General features: G+C 47.4%; 1 protein-coding gene across 2 annotated transcripts in view; it reads left to right on the top strand.

The window, feature by feature from the left end:
• The window catches only part of LOC119457644 (B-cell lymphoma/leukemia 11B), a 509,436-nt gene that overhangs the window by 211,781 nt on the left and 271,602 nt on the right, over nucleotides 1-26,053 (top strand). For both annotated transcript variants that reach the window (XR_007467732.1, XM_037719277.2), the window contains exon 2: nucleotides 19,521-19,580. Coding sequence is in view for 1 of the 2 variants with exons in the window: in XM_037719277.2 (XP_037575205.1) it covers nucleotides 19,521-19,580 (60 nt within the window). In the remaining variant the exon portion in view is untranslated. The remainder of the gene's footprint in view (nucleotides 1-19,520; nucleotides 19,581-26,053) is intronic.

The raw sequence follows: 26,053 nt of genomic DNA, 5'->3' as shown, positions 1-26,053 counted from the left end.
ATACTAGTCTTTATCCGGCCGGCCTTGTCACCCCAGGCGTGTCAGCTTTGCAGTGTTTAGTGTGCGGTCGCCGCGTTGTCGCTGATGGTTCCGTGGTGCCGGACGTTGCGTTGTCGCTGATGAAGAGAACTCAAAAAGAAAAGTTTTTCCTTATTTTTTTAGGAGACCATGGAGGGCAATAAAAGGATACGCGTTGCTTTAGAAGGGGAGGGGGTGCTATACCAGTGCCATAGTTGGGGGAGAGAGCGAGGGGAAAGGAGAAGCAGTCAGGAGTGCGTGTTGAGCCAACACCCTCTGCAGAGGATGTTGATTGAGCGCACTAGAAAAAATATATGTTGTCTTATAGGTTGTAAGGTATTATACCCGGAAGTGAAAATTTTAATGCTTACAAGATCATCGTGGCAACCGTCACGCTGCACCCTTGAAATAAAGGTCCACCGGTGAAAATGCGACAACGATTAAGTTTTATCCTTCGTGTATTCCACGCTCCGAAAACTTCTGACGTCGGTTACACGTGCGCGCGCACCTTCGTCTCAGCTGCATAAGAGCGAGAAACGAAGAATTAAAGAGCTAAAAAAAAAAAAAAAAAGAAATGGGACGACCAAGCTGCGATCGTCAAGCAGAGTGCACGCACTTTTAAATGTAAGAAAAAAGAAAGATTTGAGAAAACCACGGCTAGGTGAGCCTGTCGACTGCAGCTGCATTTTACAAGATATATTACCGCTTGCCGTCCTCTCCTCTTTTTTTTTTCTTTCTCTCTCTCTATTTTCACACGCGTACGCTTCTCTGGAAAGCACCTCCCTCGCCTGACGCAATCGCAGCTCTTTCTTTCTTTCTTCCTTCCTTCCTCTCTGTCTTTCTTTCGTTTTCTTTTCTCTCTCTGTTCCTTGTTTTTTAAGAGCGGGCACCTTCTCTTTAAAAGTGAGCCAGAGCGCTGCTAGAGTTTTGAATAAAACAACATATAGTCGTCGGCGACTCGGAGGAAACTTAGCGGCTCTGGCGAAGCGAACAAACAAACAAGCCTAGCGGATGAGAGATGTGTTTCTGACCCGTCTTAACTGTCCCCCCCCCCCCCCCCCCCTCTCACTCCGCGTTCTACCTCGTCTGTTTGTTGCGGCTCGTTCCGCTGTGTTTACGTTTCGAGCGGCGCGCGCGCTGAACGCTTTTTCACTCGCGCTGCCGCGACTGAGACAAGGGAGCGTCGTGATTACTACCGCATGCTTCTCTGGCGCGGAGCATCGTGCTATACGTATAGCGCGTGCTACGGCTAAGACTAAGTAATTCTTAAAAGACGGCGCGGTAGGGACAGAAAGCGTATTCGGTGCTTCCGCCAAATCCGCGCCTTCCTTTGCGCCTGTGTTTGTGTTTCTTTCTATGTATACCTGCGTTTGTTTGTATTTGTACGTGTGTGCGTGTATGTGCGTCTGAAGTCGTGTGTATTTATAGTATATGTGTGTGTGCGTTTGTGTGTGTGTGTCTTTGTCGCTGTGTGTGTCCATCAGCCTGCAGTGTCTTTGTCTGTATGTGTGTGAGATGCATTATTATGGTGATAGCTATTAAATACACGCATTTATCAGTGTCATTATGCATCTGTGCATGGTGATGCGGTGGCGCAGAAACTAAAGTTTTCATTTCGATTTTTGTCTATCGCGAGTTGCGAACCTTTCTGCGGGAGCTCAATAAAGTTATGGTGGATGTTGAGGGAGAAACGGGTGACATCCTGAACTTTTGCCCGCATTTGAAAATCACAATAAATAAAATCAATAAATGGGAAGCATAGCCGGCTCCAGTTTTTGAGTATTCGACTTATCATCTCTCTCTTCTCTCCTCTTTGTCTCCCTCCTGGGACATTCGTTTTTGTTCTTGTCGACAGATACAGGGAGAAGTCTAACATGGGTGTAATCAATTCTAACGCCAACTCTCTCCGCAACAATTCTGACATTAAAACAAACCATTTAGCGCCTTTCCGCCGTCACATCCGCTGTGTGCGCTTCCATGTCAGATGCAGAGACAGACCACATGTGACACGGGCAGACGAAGATACCGTAGATTGCTTGTCGCGTAAAACTTTACCTAAACTCGGAGTGTGCTGTTCGTTTCTATGGTAGCATGTTTTCTATCACTTTATGCGAACGATACGACCTCCGGCGTGAGCCGAAGTTCACGTCCTATATTTCTAGCAAGACACAATGCGGATTCGCGGAGCGGTACTTCGGGGGGGTTTGCACTCTGGCGATCGCATCCGAGTCCGACGTCCTGCACTGCAGCCCCGCTTCAAACTCATCAAGTTCTGTCGCTTAACCGATACATCGCAGCGTCTCCAGCGTTTTCATACTCCGCGCTTAATTGTTGTATTCGAGACCCTTCGCTGTCGTTTTCATTCATTGATTCCCGAAACCAAGTTCACCGACGCATCCGCAAGGCAAGCAAGGTGCAACTCACACACACACCCCAAGGCCAATCCCACGCTCATCAGTCCCGGGGAATAATTGACGTTTCAAGAAAAAACGGCTCGTTTCCAATTAGAGGGTCCACACGCGGTACCTCTCCTTAATCACTTTATCCGTGTCACTATATATACATACACGGACGGTCTCCGCTCGCCTCGTCTATGTATGCCTCGATTCTACGCAACAACCCTGTGTCACACACGCTCTCACCTTTCTTCCATAGCGTTTCAGTATGGAGAACGACGCCGTTCGGGTCATATCATAAGGATCAGCCTACAGCGCAAAGACCTGCGCGTCATCGTCTCGACGAAGATTCAATTGTGGGAGACGGGTTGCCCTTCCTATTAGGCTTTTCTCGCGCGCCGTCTTCGTTATGCGAGTAATGGCCGATACGCCTATCATCGAAGCCCGTCGGTCTATCGGCTCCCTTTCGCGTTTCGGCTGACGAAGAGACCCACGTGTGCGGCCGACGAGTTTGATTGATACGTCGTTAATCCTCGCTAGACTTTTTCTATCTCTCTCTACTTTTTTTTTTTCTAACCGCGGGCACCTCACGACGAAGATGTATACAGCAGTGTCGTTTGTACGGATGTGAACGCTTCGGCAATGGAAACAGCTCGCCTTCCGGTGGCGGCTCGCAAAAAAGGCTCTGGGAACATCTGTCAACTGGAAACTGAGCTCTGTTACGGGACGCCGTGCAATTTGTGTGCGAGAGTGTGTGTGTGTGTTTGTATGTGTGTGCGGCGCCCGAGTGGTGGGCCTTGATGTTCGATGCGTTGCTTGTTGTTTTACTTATATACCTGAGCCTACACTGAGTTGCGCGCTGATGCGACGTTTCGGCATCGAAACCGAAGGGCCTGCTGGTCCAACGCTCTTTGGCGCAAGATGACAGGCGGCGTCAGGAGAGCGTGTCATGATTGGGGGGACGGTGAGCGGGTAGAGGACATCGTCTGGTTTCCTCAGTTTTCGTTGGAATGTTTCTTTTTTGGTGGTGTTGTTTTTTGGCTTTCCGACGAAACCTGCGCCCTGCGTGTATAGGTTGGCGTATTGATAACTGGCGTCGGCTATCGACGGCGATTGGGGCGCGGCGCGCCGTTAATTGGATGAAAGAAAAAGGCGATGAATCACGTGACCTAGTGGCGGTGAACGTGATTCGTCGATGTCTGCAGGCCTTTTCCTCGTGTCGCTATTATTTGGACTCTGGCGCTTTTTGATTGGTCCGATGTGGGAAAGGCGGTAGGTGGCGTGTAACGCTGTGGGGTTGTGATGCATGTCCCGGATTATGAGATTATTTTATTGCTTTATGTGCACATTTTATCGATAGGTGTGGTTTTATTTGTTTCGAATGTTAACATTTATGGGGATCCTGTCATTGCCTAAGCGGATGTTTGTGTCTTCTTTATTTTAAAATTCCCGCTGTTATGTAAACGGGAATAATGAATCCTATAGTATGCCGCCTGGAGGCAAAACTGCACGATTATACCTTACCTGATCGTAACGAGCGGTGAGTTTTAGAAGGAAGCGCTGAAAGTTGAAGCGCTCTGAACTGGTTCCGCCACGTCAAACGGTAAGTTCGAGTGCGTTTAAGATATCACCTATGCAGCTCTTAATGTGTGTCGTTGGTGAGAATATCGTAAGCCGTTTACTTCATTTCATGTGTGTGGATAGCTCACTGATTCGGTTTTAGCGTTTGGAAATGGCGGAGAAGCCGTTGATCAGGTTCATTATAACGTTACAGTTGCGATCTGGAAGTAAGCGTGAATGTATAGTTGGGTTGGACATTGGGTTTAAGCCATTGTACATGGGGAAACATGGGCCAATCTGCGGATGAACCTATTAAGAGGTGATTAGGAGGTCGGTGGCTGAACAGAATGAAAAAAAAAAAAATAGGAAAACGCGGTAAATGAAGGAGACCTCACATGTGACACCAATTTACCTTATCTTAGAAAACATACATTCGTATACTACCAGATTCGATGACTTGATAACAGGAACCGCGTGTCTTAATAACCGGCACGAGACGCAGCTGCAGCACAACGTTAAAAACTACAATATAATTGGCGGTTCCTGTCAGCACCCTGCTTCAAAAAGGACGCCCATAACATCCATCCATCCGTTAATGTTGAAAGCAGCACAGGCGTTTTTCTTAGAGCGAAACTTTCGTTGCCCCCCCCCCCCCCCCCCCCCTGCCCACCTCCCTCTTTGAGGGTGCGGTCTGCTATCTGCTGCTGCCTTGCCGATTATACAACTTGGGGCACTAGATATGTGAAATTGGGAATGTGGCTCGGAGTATATGTAGCCGAATAGATAGCTCAAGCCACTCAGCATATGTGCATCTTGGCATGGGGAACTGGGTATATGTGAACTACCTTGGCCAAACTCCCAGAATGTGTATGTGCCACTGGTCCTATAGGTACCCGATTGGCAAGCATGAACGAAAGGCAAGACGTGAAGAAGTCGGCAACAGAAAAAAGTGAAGTCAGCTATACGGAGAAGTTAACAAGTCGGCATCAAAAGCAGCCGGGCGTGGAGAAAGATGTCAACGGGAATGGGACCAAAGCGTGCAGTGAGCGAGGAGCGTTGGGCTATACATACAGAGAAGTGATGACATTGCAGTAAACATCAAAAGATAGCTTTGCTTATAACTGATTTCCACGTATGCTTAGAATCTGCTGTTGTATTTTTTTTTTTCTGTTTTCAATCTGTGTGCCGACGGTGTACCGACCTCCGCAAGTTGCTTCCATGCTGCTCCTTAATTGCGCACGCGGCGAATTCGCACGTGGATGTATACTGTAATAATTTGTAATACCTGTTTCGTTTGCGAACCACATCATTATCTCGTTGGACCCGCTTTCGACGACGACGGATTGGGTAGATTGCCGCGCGGTAGCCTGCGCGCACTGTATCGCACGAGCACTTACGCACGCGCTTTCTTTTTTTTTTTTTTTTCTCACGTACTTATATTCCGCCATTGTTTACAGTAGTTGCGGCAGGCGACTTTGAAGAAAGGTTCGTTGTACACGGAGGAGAAAAAAATAATTAGCAGCCGTCGCCGAGGCTGTGACTGACGAGGGAAGCGCTGATTGACAAGAAAACGAGCTCCTCTGTGCCGTACCGACCGCTGCTGGCCCCAGTGCGTACGGCTTTCCCAACCAGCTTGTTCGCGGTATAACGTTGTAGTGGATATAGAGTAGGAAACCTCGCGTGATATGAGCAGGGTGTAGTAATGAAGTTTTTTTTTCGAGGTGGGAGCGTTTTGAGTGATTCTCGCTCAGCCTGCCTGTCGCTATACTGGGGGTGCTTATTGCTTGTGTCTGTGCGTTCATGTATACTTCACCGAGTGCGACAGAAAAAAAAAAATAACAGGTCATGACGGAGGTCGTGGGAGCTGGCGCGGAGGTTGAACGTTCGACTTCCCAAGATTTGGCACGAGTGAGACGGCGCACGCGGAACGAAATAGCGATATTCTGGTACACAGTGTTGCTTTCGACTTGGTGTTGCTAAGCGCAGTGTACCGCGTGAATACCTGCCGAAGGGTTATAGTCGGTGGCTTTGGAGTTGGTTCTCCCGCTGAGCACAATAAGGTCGCTGGTTCGACACCCGTCCGCAGTGGTCTCATTTTCGGTGAGGATGAAACACAAAAATGCGCTCGCGCACTAGGAGCGTGTACTTTCTACAGCGTAATTATATACGTATGCACTTTTTACAGCTGAAACTGTCTATATGGCTAGGAGGCGGGGTTTGTGGCGTCCATGCCTGAAAAACTATCATCATCAGCAATGGCTCGAAGTACGCAATAGCGTAGCCTTCGAGATCTGTTGCTGTTACTCAGAGCCAACTGTCGCGTCGGGGTGGGTTTGGACAGCGCCTACAGAAAAGAGAGAGAGAGAGAGAGAGAGAGAGGCTATTTAATGAATTTTGGAACGGCTTTCTTTGCGACCGCACCTTTAGCATTCTACTCCAAATTGGGAAGAAAAAAAATATAAATGGTCCCAACAGTGCACGTCACAGACGCACAACGCACTCGATATGGACCTCAACACGCAGAAAAAAATGTGAATAAAAACAAAAAAAAATGAATTGGTGAATATCGTTTAGACTTTGTTGAGAGCACAAGCCGTTGATCTCAAACGGGTATATATCAGCTGCAAGGCAGGTATACTATCTACATCGCATAATTAAGCCGAGACCGCACAAAGTTAGCGTCGAGCTAACGGGTTTCGGTCGCCCACGGAGCATGGTTGCGCAAACGTACTACGTGCGTCCTCCAAGTGCACCTGGTCTCCAAAAAGCCTCAGGGTGACCGCTGCACTATCAAGTACGCGTGCGATTGGTTTGACCGCCAACTCGTCTCCAACCGTTTCAAAGTGCTACATGGCCTGTTACGTTACATAAGAGGTACGATACATTTTAAGGACCTGGCTATCGGCGCAGCGACCAGCTTCCGGCACCTCTCTCTCTCCCCCTCCCCCTCTCTTTCTCTCTCTCTCACACGCACACACACACACACTCACACACACTCACACACACACACACATCGCGCGCTGTCAAACTAACGCGTGCCACTCGTCCAGCGAACGATATCTCGACCCGATTTCGGGGAGGCATAGGTTGGCTGCTCGTATACAAAGACTCGAAGACTGTCGCCACCGATAAGCCAGCTGAGAGAAACGCCCGATAAGCCTGCACAATATGCGCCAACAAAACGCCATCAAGCGGGAACGGAAGTGAAACATTCCTGTTTTTTTAAAAGGTGGATATTGTCGCCGCCGCCGCCGGCGTGCGCGCTATTTACTATATAGACCGGCGCGTCTTCGGGCTCCACGTATCTGCATGCGGCCGCTTCTTGTTTCTATTTTAAGATTGCACGAGGTCCTCGTATACTAAACCATTACGCGTTATCCATAGTGTACGGTGCTGAGCGGCGGTGGCGTGGAACGGTTAAAAGCCCGTCGTCGACGTCTTCATCTTTTTTTTTTTCTAAGACCGTGTCCTAAGTGTACACACTGTTTTCTTTTCCAGTCCTTGCGGCGATTTGCATAGAGAGATATAGAGCTGCGAGTCGCGTAGCATATCTGCGTTCCACCTGGGGCAGACCGAAATGAAAAATAGAGGGATAAACGAAGCTGACCGCCAGGACTTCTTTTTATTCTTTTTGTTCTTCAAGGGCTGGGTATGGTATTTACATACTTGGTTTTCTTTTTAAGTAGAAGGGGGGGGGGGGGGTGCGATTAAGTAAGAGACTCGCGTTGGGAGGACCAGGCATAAAGATTCGGCACAGACAAGGCGGGGACCATAAAATGGCTCGATGGTCACAGCGGCGCATCTGCGGTTGCGGTCAGTATATGTGTGTACGACGTCGGGTTGGGTCTTTCACTTATCGCCAAGCTGCTCGCGATCCTGCTCCTTATTTTTATTTTTAGTGTGTTGCTTTTTTTTTCAGTTTTTGTTTTTTCCTTTAGGAGTGAGCAGCGAAGATCCACGCCCGAGATAAGAAAGTCGAGGAAGCGAAGTAGCACCGATGATGCCTTATAAAAGAGAACAGAATTGAAACGGTAAAAATACAATAAAAAGGGTAGAAGTGGAGAGGTCCGAGAATCGGAAGTTTGTGGTGTATGCCTAGAGCAAATGCGAAAGGTAATTCAAACAACAACAGCAACAACAAAAAAGTATAAAGATGCAGAGAAAGGGCGCTGGTGTATACACTGGTCGTGACCGCGTCCTCGCAGGGTCAGTTACCGCACTTTCCGCCGTAGTACTTCCATGGAGCAAGCTCTAACAATGCATTTTATCGGTGCGTAATTATTTTGTTGTTGTTGAGTCATACATTATTACCTCTTTCGATTAGTTCACTAGTGTGTCACTCATAAATTGGTACCAGTGTGTAAATGTTACACACCGGTACGATGCTTCGCGCAAACTACATTCAAGTTGCAACACGCAAAACCATCGAGTGAAACAGATTTTTTTAAGAAAGGTTTTCTGGCAAGTGTCACCCATTTGACACATGACACATCGTTGTGCGAGAACTTACCGTCATTTGTGCAAGATTGTTCACTTCCTGGTAATTTTACCCATGGTTCGAGGAAGCGTAACGTACCCGTACGAAACAAGAAGCGATAGCCATATAGCCGGCGTACATTTGCCCTGAAACTCGATTAACAGAGAAGCTATGTATAGAAAGCACAGTTCGTACAGTATGGTTCACTCTAAAGCGAACAACTAAGGGGTAATAAAGTCACTGGATAGCTGCAACATTTCTTCGATTTTGCCGGTCAGAAGGGCCCTACCGATATGATGCACTATGCCGGCATCTATGCGCAACAAAATCTGCAGGACTTCAAGCCATCGTGTTAGTCGTCGTCGTCGTCGTCGTCGTCATCATCATCATCATCATCATCATCATCATCATCATCATCATCATCGAATATTGCCTATCACATCACTCTAATTACCGCTATCTCGCGCCAACTGACGTCAATAAATGCCCAGCAAATTTCTCAATTTCATCGCACCACCTAGTTCTCTGCCGTCCTCGACTGCGCTTGCCTTCTGTTGGCACCCATTGGGTAACTGTAATCGACTGCCAGTTATATGCCCTACGGATTACATGGCCTATCCAGCTCGATTTCTCCGTCTTAATGTCAGCTAGAATATCGGCTACCCCCGTTTGCTCTTTAGCACAGAGCGCTGTCTTGTTGTTTCAGCATTGTTCCTAACACTTTTCAGTCCATTGTTCGTTGCACGGGTTTTAGCTTATTCTCGAGGTTCTTTTTTTTTAATTTTCAAGTTTCGAACCGGTACACCGCAATGACTATATTTTTCAATGATAGCGGTAAGCTGCCTGTCATGACGTGGTGATGCCTGCCGTATTCGCTGCAAGTCGTTTTTATTCTGCAGATTTTTTTTTATCGTGATCCGCGTCCCCTGTGACATATTGGCCTATTGATTGCGTAATCTTGCACCGATTCTAGAGACTGACAATAATAAATTCTCGTTATTTTGCCATGCTGTTGTCTGGCTATAGTTTGGGATACGGACATCCGAACTGGATTCGATGGCGGAATACCAATTCTGCCTTCACTTCAACCACGGACCATACTTTCCGTGAACCATGACCGTGGTGGGTAGCGTTCACCGTAGCAAAAATCGCAAGATATTCGGTTGCATCTCTACAGAAAGTCTACTGAAGTCAACAGTAAGTCCAAACCAAGGGAACATACGGAATGTGTTCGCAAAACACTCATGCGCTATAGAATATTTCGTAAGAGCATAACCCGGTGAGGACATATCATACTACAATACAATAAGTAATCTCCAAAGCATGGCGGCCATGACGTATTTCCGGCTTCTGCAATCGCGTTCGACGCATGTAGCCCGCAAAAGCACAGCCTCCGAAATCAGTTTCTCTTACTCAGAGGCAGCCGTCGCTGGGGCGTGGATTTGGACACCAGTTACGAACGAAAGATTTGCCAATTTGGCCTCAGTTTTTTTTATAAATACTTTCGTAAGGGCTCAGCACAAGTCAACGAAAAAAAGATAACTGATTTTGCTACGATGACTTTTGTAAGGATCTCACAATGACGGTGGTTTCTTCATATAATTGCTCCGTGGGCTTTAAGTGGACTGTACTGTTCAGACACCCTAACGGTTCGGAAGTAAATCCGTAGAAAATTTGCTATCAAATTTTCGTTGTGTTGCTGTGTAATGATATTTTTTTATTCATTTGACGTTCTGTTGAAATACAATTGAATTTCGTGCGCGATTGTTTTGAGGCTGTTTCGCTCAGTTACTGCCGATGTTTGAAATGACTCCAAGTGATAATTTCAGAGCGATAGCTCTACTACTCCAGGTACATACACAGAAAACGGCTGGTTCAGTGAATCTCACCTTCAAGCTCAGCCAACGTCGAACTGAGACGTTTAACCGCGTTCAACCGCGGCAAATTCTGTTTCAGTCTCCTGCTCGCGGCTTGCAAGGCGTAAAATCCGGCACGACACGCATTCGGAAACTACAAAACCCCATTCGCGCTACCGGCAGCCCATAGCGACTTTGAAGTCCGAGCGCGATCACCAAACTCTTGACCCTTCTTCGCCTCGAGATCTAATCGCTGCGCCCGACTGTCTGTACGGACGACACGCAAGAAGCAAAGAATACGTACAAATGAAAACAGGAACCTGTCCGCTGCCATAGACCGGGACAGTTAATAGTCGCGCTGCTTGCGTGACCGGTAAACTTTTAGACTGTGCACCATAACTTACACATTGTATACACATTATGTGCTTCCGAGTTGGTCGAGGTCCATTCGTTCTTACGACCCCCGTCTGTGGTTGCTTCGTATATAACACGTGATCCACCGTCACGTGTACCAAAATTGTAGATGGACAGAACACGTAGCTGGACAGGACCAAGGTAATGTTGTTCGCAGTCGCTTGGAGCAAGTCAGACAATTTTTTTTGTAATTCGCCTGGGTACGTAATTAGTTATTATTAATTAACGAACTGCTCAAGTATTATATTCAGAGCAAGAAGCATTGATGAGAAAATTATAGACCATCTTGAAAGAAAAAAAAGAGATTTTTTTTGTTTTTGTTTTTGTTTTCCAAGCATGAAACTAGTCGAGTGGCACATTTCGTGGGGGTTCTCTGGCTTCCTTTGAGGCTTTTAGTAAATTTTATCTAGCACGTGTCGACGAACAGAAAGCTGGATCGGTTGCGAATCTTTTCAGGATGGTCAAAAATGTTCCGCACTGACACTCTTGCTCCGAATGTAATATTTAATGAAGCTGAATAATTAATAATAACTCATCATGTAATTAGGCGAAATACAACATAAAAATAGTATAACGTGCTCCAAACGAGTGAAGGGTGCCGAGTGGAGTTCCACCAGGTATTGCACGAGGGATCGACGTTGGCCTAGCTGGTGTTCCATTTGGAAGGGGGCGGAACAGGGCCGTAAGACGAGGACTAAGAAAGATCGACAACACGGCGCATGTGTTGTCGATCTTTCTCAGTCCTCGTCTTATGCGCTGTTCCGCCCTCATCGAAATGCAGCCACCGTGACCTCGTGCTAAGCAGCGCAATGCATGCATAGCTTCTGAGCTATATACCACGGCGGGGTTTCAATTAAACATGATCGCTAACTGAAATAACCAGTTGTGCTCGCTTTGGTAGAACACGAACAGCGCCGAAACGTGTGTCGCGTGGCCATCGCTACCGTTACGTACTCACAAGCCTTCCAGTGTTCAAGTATGTATAAGTTCAGGTGGGGTGATGAAGTCAGGAAATTTGCAGGCGCAAGTTGGAATCAGCTAGCGCGAGACAGGGGTAATTGAAGGTCGCAGGGAGAAGCCTTCGTCCTGCTGTGGACATAAGGATAGCATGATGATGATGATGATGATATGATGATGATGATGATGATGATGATGATGATGATGAAGCCTTCCAATGTTCAAGCATGTATAAGTTCACCCCATATCTCAAAACTGCCAATGGACACACGCGTACTTTGCGAGGCAGAGGAGGTATAAGAGGCCGGTCCTCGTGTTCAGCCAAAAGGCCGGCGAGTGTACGCTACGCCGCATAAAGTGACCGCGCGGGGTGGCTCACCACCGCGATTTCCGGGTTTTCTCGTCGGAGACGTGACTCTCATTCCAACGTGCGTGGTCTAAAAGACGCGGCCCGCCTTGTCGCACCGGCATGCGACAGCCAGAGGTCTCTGTGTACGTCCGGAATGTGTATCTCGCTGCGTGCGTTTGTGCTGCTTCGTTCTTTCATTTGTCTATGTCTCGGGTTGCACCTCTCGTAAAACGTATATCCCATATAATTTCACCGTACAAGCATTGCACCGTCATGTGGCGTATTGGGACGGGTGCTGACAAGCAGGCAGGTTATGCAGGCAGACAACTAACTTATTATTATCCGGCGTCGGCGTAAGCGCTGGCGTCGTTGGCGGAAATAATCATGCCGAACCGCATCATCCCAAACGACCCCGACCGGGCAGGCCCTTCGCGTGGCGCAAGGCGTTAGTGAACAAAAATTGAACTTGTCAAAGTAAGATCTGTCAGAAAAATCGTAATGTATACGACTTAACCACAACCTACAGACGTGGTAGCGTCGGATTGCAATTTGAATATACGAGAAAAAAGCCTGATAAACAGCCAGGATTCTTTGAATGCTATCGCGTTCCGCTCCAAAAGGCGAAGCTTAAGTGTCCTCCAAATTTTTATTGTTTTTATTTGTTTTAAAAACATATATACATTCGACAAGAAAGAGAAAGCGAGGAGCAAGCAGGCTGGCAACTGCCACCGTATATATATACTCTTCAGGAAGGATGATACAGAAATATAGAAATGGAAGATCGGTAGAAGGGAAGGAAAGAGGAAAGAAAGAGCAAGATGACAGATCTCAAAGAATAAAGCGGAACACACGCAGTGCAGCTCGCACACAGTAGGGCCGGTCACTGCTGGTAAGGAAAACAGGAAGAATTCACTAATGTTTTCTTTCGTAAGAACGCTTTGTCGTTACCTGGTCTTATTCCTTGTCAGTAATAGATGATCGATCACTGTTCGTCAGTTTCTACTATTGTGGACCATTTTAGTGATACGGAGTGCATGCTTTGTGAATGCGGGTCCCATTTTTGTTAGGCGAACGTGTGTCTGCAAGGCAAAACATTCAACATGACCGTGATATAGCGGTGATGTCCGAGCACTCGACGATCGTCGTATTATGCATTGGCCCTGCGCAAGTCTATTTGTAATTATTAGCGCTTGTATATCACGTTCCATACTCTTTCGTATTCTGTGTATAGTCTCACCTGTTTACATGCTCATCACAGTCTACATCGCAGCCGCTTGTGCTTGTTTGTGACTTTGTTTACAAACTCATTGTGCTGCGACTTGCCTTTGCCTTTTATTTATATTATTTATATGTATTTATTTATATGTTTGTGGGTGTATATTTGACTGTGTGCCGTGAAGTTCTGGCCTTAATTGTGACGCTGTTCCCATACTTGTTTATATTGTTGCTTCTGCTATGTCAAAAGGAGTATACCGCCATTATTATAGGGTGACTACATCCCTTTCTCTTTATTTTCATTTCAATAATGAAAAAAGTACGTCCGTCACTTATACATGTGGAAACGTAAGTTCGAAAGCTGAGGTGGCGCTCGCGTAATATTCGGGAATGTATACAATGCACTCTATAACATTCGGGTCATGCGGGTACGATGTGATAGACGGCAACTGTATCTCTGTAAAGCTACAGCGTTTGTTACGTATATATAGCGCTGGTAACCTAATCTGGTCCAGCTAGCACGTCACGCGCTTGTACTCAGAGGTGATAAAATGATACCTCGGCGTAAGCGATCAGCGGCAAAAGTAAAACAACACATGGGTCGTAGCGCTGAAAATAGATAAAAAATTCATCGGCGATTTAGCGGTAAATGCGACAGAAATTCTTTAGCATTACGTCGCATCTCTTTGAAGTGCCGCATTCATGATTTAAACCGCGTAAGGGTGTAAGGGTGTGAGTTACAGACAGATTTCCACCCTTTTGTACTTTTAAGGGTGTAAATTATTTTACAGTGTATGCTGCAGCCTATATAGGCCAAGCTTGATGAAGGATGATACTCCTTGAACCTTCACCTAGCCCGTTTAAATTATATAACCTAATAAAAGCGACTTCGACTTGGCGCTCCCATAGTTTCGCATTACTTGTGCGAAAAAGCTGGCGGAATTTATTGAGAATTTGCCCGTGTCTCTCAATAATACACACGGAAAGCACGGAGAGGCGTGAATGCGAGTTCTGAGCCCTCTCAGTCGCGACATTCGCCGTAATCTTTTCGGGGCAATGTCCAGCATACTTTACGGGGCTATATATATGGGGACGGACAATAATGTATGCAAGGCATGCCCGACACTTTGCACGTGGTCGGCACATAAAGTTGCGCCGTCCGACGTGGTTGAGTTACGCTATAGAGGCACTTCTCAGTTAAGGACTGCATGTGTTACATATTCCGAACGCCGTATTACGCGCACCTCCTCTTATGTATACGCTGTGACTACAACCAGACTCCGCTGAAGTTGGAAGCGTATACGTGTATGCCGCTTCTTCAGGAGTGCTGCATGGTTGAGTCGTTCCGGTATATAGACTTCGCAGCGCACTCCTTCATATCGAGGCACTTGCGTATTAAACGCCATCATTCATGGTTCTCTTACTTGAAGTTCACTGTATGTTTAGTGCTTACATATTCTATTCGTCTTTAATGCGTTAGCATTAACGGGTGCCAAAGTGGAAGGAAGTGCATGGGACGTGTGGGACGTCGGTCACGTGGTAATATATGACGTGGTCAGCTCCGGACCATCTGTCAGTTGCACTTCGTTCTTCGAAGATGCAGGATGCGTGTCGTGGGAGCGGTTGAACAACACTTTGCAATGTAGCGAACGCGGTTTAAATCGTGGTTCCGGGGCCTCAAATAGGTGCGGCGTAATGCTGACGCATTTCTCTCGCATTTACCGCTTAATCGTCACTGAATTTTGTTTTTAAGGAAGAGGTTTGGACAATGGGCCTTTTCTTTTTTTTTTTTTTTTCATTCTAGGATTTACGTGCCAAAAACCACGATCTGATTATCAGGCAGGCTACATATTGGCGGACTCTGGAATAATTTTAACCACCTGGGTTTCTTTAACGCGCACCCAATGCACGAGCTTGTTTGTTTGGCTGCTCGGCGATGTTTGTTTTCCAATCGTGAACTTAGGAAACCACGGCGCCACTGTTTTGTATTCTTCGGCACACAAGCGTTTCTGCATTCCGTCCCGAAGAAAAAAAAAAAATGCGGCCAGGTTTCTAAGGTCAGGATTCTAACGCGCGATCTTCCGCTTAGCGACAGAACACCCTAAACACACTGATCGCTCGAGCCACCGCGTGGCTGACAGAGAGAAAAAAAACGTGGCCTTTCAACGCATCGTGCTTCGGTAGCCGGAGGTCTGTCTGTCGCTGCGCGCTTTAACGCTATAGGGTGGCGGCAGCAAACGTGATCGTCGGTAGCGAGCCGCATCTGAGGAAGAATGAGCGACTGGCAGAAAAAAAAAAAAAAAAAAAAAACGCAGTTAAGAAAACACGAACGGGAGCATGCGAGCGCGGCTGTGCCGAACAAATAGGAAAGTAAGCAAGAAAATGAAAGACATGGAGAGGGCGCTCGCTGCTCAGTTCGTGCCACCGTGCGCGTCATGGCTCGTTAGCGGGTCGGTCACGCCCCCCTGGCCACGCCCACACAGCTACGCGCAGGTAAGCACGCACGCTCGGCTGTGGGCACGCGCGCTTATAGCGCGAAGGTGTGCGTATGTGTGCGCTCGCATGGCTCACGCGAGAGGCACGGGCCCGTGTGGAGCAATGCCGAAGGCGCTGGTTATAGTTTGGCTTTCATCGCGACCTGCGCGAACGGTGTCTCCTAAGCATTCCCCTGGGGATTTGATTTGTGCTGCTAAAGACATCAACGCGGGAAATAATACAGCACACAACATCGATATGGACTGGTTCGCACTGAAACCCGCTGTGGTGTCGGGCTGCTGAGCACGAGGTCGCGGGATCGAATCCCGCCCACGGCGGCCGCATTTCAGCATATATATGCAGCATCGATATGGAGCCACTAAGAAACCCGCCGCGGTTTCTTAGTGACCACTACGGCGTGCCTCATAATCAGATTGTGGTTTTTGGCACGTAATACCGCATAATTTTTGTTTGGACTGACGTCGTCCGTCCGTCGCATCCATCCATCCATATTGCACAGCGGCGTTCGTGCAATGTGTGCGATGTCTTGAATTACGTTTTATGCGTCTGCACGAGTGATGCGACCCCGATTAGATAGTGTTTTGTGCGCGGCGAAGACGTTCTTAGCCTTCCTCAGAGCCGCTGGCATTATCCAGGCACTTTATAGTTATACGACGTGTTATTGTGTGGGATTGTGATGCTGCATACTTGTGTCCCCCACGTAATTTTGATCTTTACCGAAAATAATTACTGAAAAATGGGTGCTTTCCTCCACTAGTCAAAGCCTTCAGCAAGTGCCCCCCCCCCCCCCCCCCCCGAAAAAATTTCTTGGCTGTGGGCCTGATATGATGCACTTGTTTCTGATGCATTGCCAGTATAGCACAGTGGAAGCGACGAATGGTGTCTTCATATGGAATTCGTGACGTCATGTGAAATCTATCTATACTTTTCGGCTAGTTGAATAGGCATAGCGCGTATGCGCTGAATGCAAATAGATCAGTCAATAAGACACAGCACTCTGTTTCGGTCTGGTTTGAAAGAAATGCCTGGTTGGCACGAGTCGGGAAAAGATTACAAGCGTGCCAATCGTCGTATAGTGCAGTCACCTTAATAGACTCACATTTCAGGCAACGAGTACTTAATCTGATGTATCATATGTGTACAGTATGGTCCAGCATTAAAGTGAACACCTAACCAACCAGTAATAAACCCAATATAACTGGAACTTTTTTTTCGCCTTTTTATCGTAACGAAGTGGCTGTTATAATCAGTTGGACATATACTCGCATATATAAAAAAATTGTTTGTGGGCCTTTGTGCCAAATCTATGCGATATAATCGACGGCAGAATACTAAGTGAGTATTCAGCTTAACAGTGGACCGTACATGCTCATCCATATTCCTGTACATTGAAAGCAGCTACACGAGGAAGTAGTATGTACGAAGGAATAAAAAAAAAAAGGGGGGGGGGGTAGGAGACCGCAGACGTCCTTGGGCACTCCTTCGGCGAAGACGGCGCGCCCTAATCCCTGCACAATATTCACGCGTATACTATAATACTTCTTTCGCACGTGTCTTGTGAACCTTAACCGCATGGAGAGCGGCATTACTATACCTGAATGACGCGTCGATGAATGTCGCGGTTATGCTATAAATATACGCCGGAGTCCTCTGGCGCAAACTCTGTGCCAGGGTATAGTCCGATAAATGCGTTATGCAAAGGCTGGAAACTTTGTATGCGGCGATACTAACTGCGTTCGGAAATTGTAGTTGAGACCCATCAGTAACAGTGTGCTATGCCTCGTTTAGTCAGCGACGTTACTAACTTTACGTCTCGCAACTGTAAGTTCTGCCAAGGCAGTGAATACTACAACTGGGTAGTAGTATTACTGCAAACAACCTTTTTCTCTATAAGTGCGGGGCCTCCGAAGAAATAAAGAGAAAAGAAAAAATTAAGTACAAGCCCCGAAACCACTCAGACACGTGTTCAGGGTAAAGACGTTCGCGTTTCGAAGCGAGGAATACGACCTTCCCATATTTCTGAATGAACAGCCTTCGATGTTCACGTGTCTCTGTGTGTAATCCAAGAATGGGAGCTTTTAGAAAAAGGCGTGCTAAGTTTTGGGAGCGCCGCCTCGGCTGGCACGTGAGTTCTGCGGTGCATTTTATACTGCAAGGGGGGAGGGGGGGGGGGGGGGAGAGGCCGCGTCTTAACGGGCTGTCCTTCGGATGTGGAAGACATTTGATCCTTCTTTGGTCGCGTGACGCGCCCCCCTGGTCAGCCACGATCAATAGAGCGGGCGTTGTTGCCCAACCCACGTCGCCCGGGTTTGTCAGTTTGTCCTTGAGGATTTCTAAAGGCCGATACGATTTTTTTTTATTTGGAGGGGTCGAAAAGGTAAGGGAAGTACGCCTACGCCATACTTAAATCCTTACAACGAATGTTTCGTTTTAGCTTATCATTCTGGAATCGCGTCCAGGTGCTTGAAGAAAACGATTGAGATGTACGGCGTAGCTACACGCTGACATAGAGCACTCACTCGGTGTTTGTGGTTGATTGTAAAAACTTTCTTCGTCTTTTTTTTTTTTTTTTTTTGGGGGGGGGGGGGTGTTTGTCTGCACATGCTTCGGCGGGAGCTTTCCGTGAATCAGCCATTAATCAAGAAATTGCTCGTGTACAGGGCAGTCTACTTTGAAAGGCAGTACTCAGTATATTAGTGCATTAGAATAGGATTTGTGTACGTGGGGAATTTTGGGGCGAGGGAGGTGGGGGGGGGGGGGGTAATAACTTGATTTGATACCGACATCGATAACAGCCTTTAGATACGCCGTGAAGCCTTGCAGGCTCGTTGTCGGTGCGTAAAGATATTCGTCTAACCCCTCATATCAGCCACTGCTTTTCCCCGCCATTCTTTACGAAGTGTCGTCCTTATGTCGGTGCCTCATAATCAAATCGTGGGGGTTTTGGCACGTAAAACCACAGAATTCGGTCCGTATGTCAGATTTATTACAATCTGAGTGTTGACGATCCGTACTGTGATTTTAGCAGTACATTTGTGCAGAAATGGCATTCCTACAGCAGTGGACAGGAAATACTACAGTTGAACCCGGGTGTATCGAACACATATATAAGGAATTATTCTGTATAACGAACAGCAGTAAAACCTCCTTGACAATTTTTGTATAAAGTTATTATTTTATATGTCGAATTACCTATATATATATGGAACTTTCTGGTGATCCCCTTCAGATTCGATGTATCCGGGTTCGACTGTATAACCTTACTGGTACAGTTCACATGCTGCATTTAACCGTGATGACTCCGAAAAAAATTGAAAAAAAAAGATAACAAAAATAAATCTATGCATCAGTATTTAGTGTCAGGAAATGTCCGAAAATGTTCTTCCAGAACATTGGGATTTGTGCTAAATTTAACTCCACAATGTCATTTAATGTTTTTTTACTGCACCTACTCATCCAAAGTTGGCCGTTCTGCGACGGGAACTTGAAATGTTGTCTGAGGGCGTGCGTGTGTTAGCATCCACGCGTTACGGCTTCAGAGCACGGCCTCAGAGATGCATACACCACCTTCAGAGCACCACCTCTGTATACTGCACTTTCAGTATAGTTCACTTTTCGCTTGGACATAGAGTGTTACGCAGGTTATCAGCTTAATGTACGTGTTTGATTAAGGTGTCTCGCAAACTTGGGATGTTCAGTTGCGTGTCTCTTTGCATTGTCTCCTTTCCTCGAGGTCTTCTTGTGTCTTATCAGTTTCTTCTCTTCTTATCTTTCCTCTGCAGACGATGACGACGCCTTTGTATCCAAGGATGCCGTCCTCAAAGCGTCGCCGACGCGCGAGGGTGAGTCTCAATTCGATTCTTCCGCGCGCCGAAGTAGTCCGAGCTATAAAGCCTAACTTCACACCGCAGGTGCCTAAGCCACACTGAGAGCAGCGATGATGCAAATAACAACGCCGCAGTGATGTTCGGCAAATAAGCTTGCGGTGGCTTTATTTTTGGGTAGATAGTCGCGCTGTCTACGTGTGCTGTTTTGAAGAACGAACTGGCAAGGAACCCCCCCCCCCCCCCCCCCCTCCCCCAAAAAAAAAAAAACAGTTTGAAAACATGGACCATGTTTGTGGACAAATGTTGTTCTTAGTTGTCTTTTTCTTTCGTTGGATGGCTGGTTGGGGGAGGCGAGTTAGAGTGGTTTTTGTTTTGTTTTGTTTACTTCCTGAGGTGTTCTGTAAAGCAGCGTGCGTAAACTGATGAGTCAGTATCTGAATTGTTCACAGGTTCGGCGAGTGACGAGACGAAGCTAGCCTATATGGCCAGGAATATTCCCAAATCTCGCAGTTTGTTCGTTTTCGGCCGTGGTCGTTGTTGTTACTGTCCTCAGAACGCAACAAGTAAAACACACACAAACGCACGAGGAACGCTCGAGCGAAAGGCAATAATTGATTTACTGTACTAATTTATTTTAGTGTACCCGACCTCCAAGAGGGGGGGGGGGGGTGCGATATAGATCATCTTTGAAGCGTTTTCTATATAGCGGTTCTGCGCAGCAAACGAAAACAAAAGAAAAATAAATATACGAAGAAACAGTGAACGGACGTTTTCATCGCTTCGTACAGAGTATCAGTCGACCCTCGTTAGAGCGAACTCGCATCACCCACGAAAATGCCTTCACTATAGCCGATATTCGTTGTAAGCATATATTCGTAACATGATGATATTGGCAAAAAAAAAAACGTTTTAGATCGACTTCGTTATGTCCAATAATTCGTTATATCGGTGTTCGTTATATCAAGGTTAGACTTATCGCTATAATCATAACACACAGCGCGCGCGCGCGAGCGATTTACTTCAATTATGCCGATCAACATAACATGCAGCCAACGTGAATTTGCAGCTGCGTCTTTCGTATCTTAATGGTGTAGTTATTGGTGCGTGCAATAACTACGACGCTGTAAAGTATTTTTACACCATTAAATGTGAATAAGGGTGTAAATGGTTCTATAACTCACACCTTTACATCCAAAAAGGGTGTAAGGGTGAAGTTAAGACCGAATCACACCCTTTTACTTCTAAGGGTGTAAATTACCTTACAGTGTACGTGGGCCTCACGATCGTGCATTAGAAGCTAGCGTGTGGGTCAAATGTGCGCCGGCCATTTCTGGAGCCTGCCTGATAACCACACGCCGAGCGAACTTCCGAAACGCGCGAATTGAGTTCAATGCGACATCCCGACGTGGATATTGTTAAATTAATCGTACAAAGTTAAACGGTTGTACGATTCGAACAGCGATGCGTATTGAAGCGAACTCGTACGGTTAACTATTGAATACTTCTATACCACACCTTCGCGGTGTGGTATATGGAAGTTAAGAAGTATTTTCATTAATTGATAAAATCAAATAGAACGAAAACGAGAAACACAGCACTTCGCGCGCATGCAGTCTTACCAAAGCATAAACGCTCTTGTAACACGCATACACACTCCCGGTAATCCTATAGTGCTTTTGACCCTCAGGGGCTTGACCTTCACTGCTTTCTTCAGTACATTCCAACGTTGTCGGAGGGTACAGCCACTGCCTTTTTTTCGGTGTGTCGCTGTGTTCTTTTTTACCGTCCTTTCATTTGGCTGCCATATATATATAATGCCTTCCCGCATCATTTTATTTTCTCTACTATGCTGGCCTTGGCCATACCGACGTGCGGTTGTTATATTTGCCATTTCAATGTGCTTTTGTGGCTACCTAATCTTTTTTTCTCTTTCGCCCCCTGGTGGAGAAAGATGAGGTTGCGGGGTCGCTGGACATCTGACCGCTTCGCCGGACAGTCTCCCCCCCCCCCCCCCCTCTTCCCCCCGTACGACGAGCGACCCTCTAAGTGCAAACTGTTCCTCGTGCGCGAAATTTGCTCGCGTATACATTGTGTTTTCTTTCTTTCTTTTTTTTGTGTGTGTTTTTTTACGTGACCCCTCGAAAGCGGAATTCGAGCGCGCTTTATGTTGCCGTTGTCGTCGGCTCGTCTCGGCTAGCGTCTGGAGACTGGATCGTGAGAAACGCTATGGAGTTGGTTGGAAGCGTTGTATACGCGTCGCATTTGTTGCCGAGTGAATTCTGCGCTGACTCACTGCGTTACAGAAGGAGTGAAAATTCACCTCGTTGGCATACGTTGAACCTTTTGAAAGGACGCTTAACGTAAGCGACAAGAAGGACAAGTGGGCGCAGATTACCGAGACGTTTTATTTAAAAGTATATATATATATATATATATATATATATATATAGTTTATTATAGTTTTATTATAGTTTATTCTTTGGCCTGTGTCACCCGAGGACTTGCATTCCTCCCCCATCGGAGTCGAACTCGCGACCTCGGGCTGAGCAGCGCACCGTCATAGCCACTCAATTACAGCTGCGGGTCGCAAACGAGAGCTCTAAACTCAGCATTGCTTCTTGACGCAACCCTGAAAGGGCGCATGCGCACAAGACGCGGACATCACTCAAAGCGGCACTACCAAGTCAACACAGTACGCGACAAATTGTCCTAGGAAAACTCGCTCCGTCGAGACGTCTTTCATGTCAACCTATGTGTATTATCGTTTTAATGTTTCATTATTTCATTTGCTCGTTTGTTTCGCTGCATTGCGACAGCGGGAAATGGCATAGCCGAGGCATACCCTCTACCTCAATTTCTCCATAGTAACCAGTTCGTAGAAGAACCGAGAATCTTTCTTTATTACTGTTTTCTTATTTTTTTATATTCTTACAAACTTCCTAATAAGTGCGTGGAGAGAAACACGCGTCTCGTGTTCGTTGTTGGAAGATTATGCTATGTAGATAGGAGCGAGGAGATGGCGAGCAGTGTGCGGAACTCAGTGGGGGTGGGGACCGGGTCAGGGGACCACGTGGTATCACCTGCCCGAATATATATATATATATATATATAATATATATATATATATATATATGGCCGCGAAGCCTTCCCGTGGTCACTGCGTTCGGCGAATAAAAGATAAAAGAGGGAGAACAAATCTGGACGCTACCACGAATTGACCCACGTATACTCCTCCCTTTCTCCCCCTGCTCTTTAACCCCCCTTCCTCCGCACACGCACACATACACATGCCTCTCCGCCATGAGAGAGCGAACGTGCGGTCCACGGCGCGAAAAACAGGCATATATATTGAGAGAGAGAGAGAGAGAGAGAGAGAGAGTGAGGAACCGGGTTTAGTGGGAGCGGCGCTGTGTTAGAAAGTGCGGCCATCGGGAGGGCTCACATTTTATCCGTCCCTCCCTTCCACCGTTACTCGTGCTGAGTTCAGTGTGTGGCGCCACCTGGACTCGCAAATTTCGCCACGACGGTTCGCGCGAAACGCGAAGATTCGAAAAGAAAGAAAGAAAGGAACAAGGAGGAGAAGTGTGCGCCGCGGTCCATGATAAGGCTCACCTGTGGGGAGGGGACCCAGCCGCCTCCTGCGCTGCCCGCTGTGTGATGTAAGGCAACTTACGGTCAGTGTACGTAATGGACTGCGCAAGATGTCTGGCGAAGACCGCGTCCGGCAGGCGACCTCGCTGGCGAGTGTGTGTGTGCGTGCGCGGCCTGTCCGTTTAATAACCTCTATAACAGCGCCTGCAGCGAGTCGCGTCCGAAAGTGTGCGAGAGATGAGTAAAGGACTTTAAACGGGCAAACGAGAAAAGAAAACAAAGTACGCTGGCAGCCAATAGGCGGTGAGCAAATAGCACCTCCCCCCCCCCCCCCCCCCCCCACACACACACACACACACAGCGAAGGATCTCTCACAGTAACGGAGGATGCCAATCTCGAAGGCCGTGTATTTGTGTATTGCAAGCACCGGAAAATATTGCAGGAGCCATAAACACGGTCTAGCACAGTTTAGTTTACCTGTCGATACACCACCCGCCTTCTCAGTTGTTACGTTTTATACGATGTCTGTCGCTGTTATAGAGAGACAGAGAGAGAGAAACTTTAATGAATAAAACAAAATTTGAGGTCCCGTGGTTGGGGCCCCTAGTCCAGTGCTCCACTGGCACGAGCGGCTCGCTGGGCTTGGTCCAGGAGAGCCAGCTGGAGTACGAGCAACTTTCACCTCATGCAACAGTTGTCCCACCACAGTCGCTGCTCTTGCGCTATATCTGCGTGCTTCTCAACACGGCTATGCAGTGAGCTGAAAGAATTTTGTCGTCATTCTGAAGGGAACAGTTGCCAACAATTGGTAAACGGGCTTTGTTTATAAGTGGACCGTCGAATCAACGCGACTGCGTAAACATATTGCAGCAGTAACGAGTTCCTTTTACTTCTGTCTAGGGGTGTGCGAATAGTTAGTTGTGAGACCGTAACGAATAGTTCCAGAAGCTAACCGAATCGAATATCGAATAGTTTCGGAATAGTTCTGGAACACTGAGTAGCCGTTATCACAATTAATATAACACGATGTTCACACCATAGGGTAGCCAACCAGACGCATTTCTGGTTATCATCCCTGCCTTCTCCCTTCCATTTCTCCTCCTCCTACTCGGTATAGGCTTCATGTTTAAAGTATATTGCTACACGCGTGTTGTATTTGGTTGTTTGAACGAGTTGCGCGGGCGCCACCACTCGAGAAAAAAGGAGGAAGAACGAACTGGATTCGCGCTATGAATCCAACCGGTCAGCGCTGCAACCGTTGTTGTGAATATAATCTGTAAATAGTTGCTCGTCTAATTGACTCGTCCTTCGCGTAACATTGTGGTGGAGGTGGAACGTTCCCCGTCCTCGCCACGGAGCTCCGAAGCGGCCGCACCGTCGTCTTCTCAGCCATGGCTTCCGATGGAACCACCCCGTCGCCACCTACACCTGCGGCGCCAACTACAACGTACGTTACGCTTCCCAGTCTCCGTGATCCTGGGTTATTCTCCGCCCAAAATCGCGTTGACGTCGACGACTGGCTCAGCATGTATGAGCGTGTTAGCCAAAGCCACCAATGGGACCCTATTCATCATGCTTGCCAATAATAGCGTGCGTAACAATATAATCACGGATCCCGATCAAAGGCCGTGTTTCAATACTCACCGTGAGACGGCTCAATGCTCAATGTCGGCTAAGCCGACAGCGGCCATCGTAAGTCTCGCTTCCCAATTTTTACGAAGCCGGCAAAAAAAGGGCAGCTTCGCGATGGCAGCATCGATGTAGAAAACGATACAGGCTACTTTGCTGTCCAAACAAGTGGCGGCTCAGCGGAATGCTTGAAAACTCGTCAGGAAGGTCGCCTGTGCCAAGAAAATGTCGTCACCCTTTATTATGCGCTTGAAGTAAGCTACGTTGTGTTTTTCGAAGGTTAGCACGCGCAAAGTGTTCAAATGCCGCTATAATATGCGCTGCTTTTAGCTTTTTCTTGTCCACGCGAGGCGGCGACCAAGTCGCAGAGACGTCTTTCAGATGCCTTTCGTTACTTGGACTGTCTTCGTAGCAGTCAATTGCCTTCGATGCTGGCCAGAATTGGAACACACCCATAGTCCGCAGCAGTAGCATACTCCTCTTGGTGCTCTATGGGGCCTTGGATGCTTTTGCGCCATTAAACCCTGTCCATCATCATATAACCAGAAAAGCAGTCATTTTTAAGCAGGCGGGAGACAAAACCGTAGAGGAGACAACCTTCGACGTAGTGTCGCCACATTAAGTCGCCGAAAGACGGTTTGGAAGAGAGCTGCGAAAGAAACAAACGAAACGAAACGAAGACAAAAGACAGTGAAAGAGCTAGGGTGGCTTAATCTAGCGAACTAAATGGAGCGAGAAGAGAGAAAAGGGAGAAAGCCGACCGCTCGTTGTCAGCGTCGACAAGCGGATGAAATAGGCGCGGACAGCCACTGGCCTGGCCTCCGTCTCCGGCTGGACTAAAGTGAAAAGGCCTTGGGGCCGGACAGGCGAGCCCCGCCGCCGAGCTGGCCCATCCTGCTCGCAGCCACCGTAGTTACGTGCAGTGTCCCCGAAGCGGGGAGGTCGTGCAGACTCGTTGTCACGCGGCAGTGGCATCGCTCGTGGAACTGTACGCGTTATAAGTTTGCCTATTCTTGGACTCCTGGTGCTGCTTGTAACTGTTGGTGACCTTTGACAGGAGGTCCTACAGGTTGACCTACGGCCGAGTGCTTTCGGACCTCCTCCTGTCTGTTTATGTGTACGTTGGATTTTGCTATGAACTTAATAAACTTGATTCGGATTCCCTAGGCGCACAAATGTTCCGTGCACTTATCGAAGCATAACTAGAACAGGGCCAATGTGGGGACGTTGCGAGTCCAATGTATACCAACGTCTGCCCAGCGTCGTA

Source organism: Dermacentor silvarum, chromosome 7 (genome assembly GCF_013339745.2).
Source record: "Dermacentor silvarum isolate Dsil-2018 chromosome 7, BIME_Dsil_1.4, whole genome shotgun sequence".
Classification (NCBI taxonomy): Eukaryota; Metazoa; Arthropoda; class Arachnida; order Ixodida; family Ixodidae; genus Dermacentor; species Dermacentor silvarum.
Note: the sequence above shows the minus strand (reverse complement) of the source record. Positions and strands in the feature narration are given on the sequence as shown.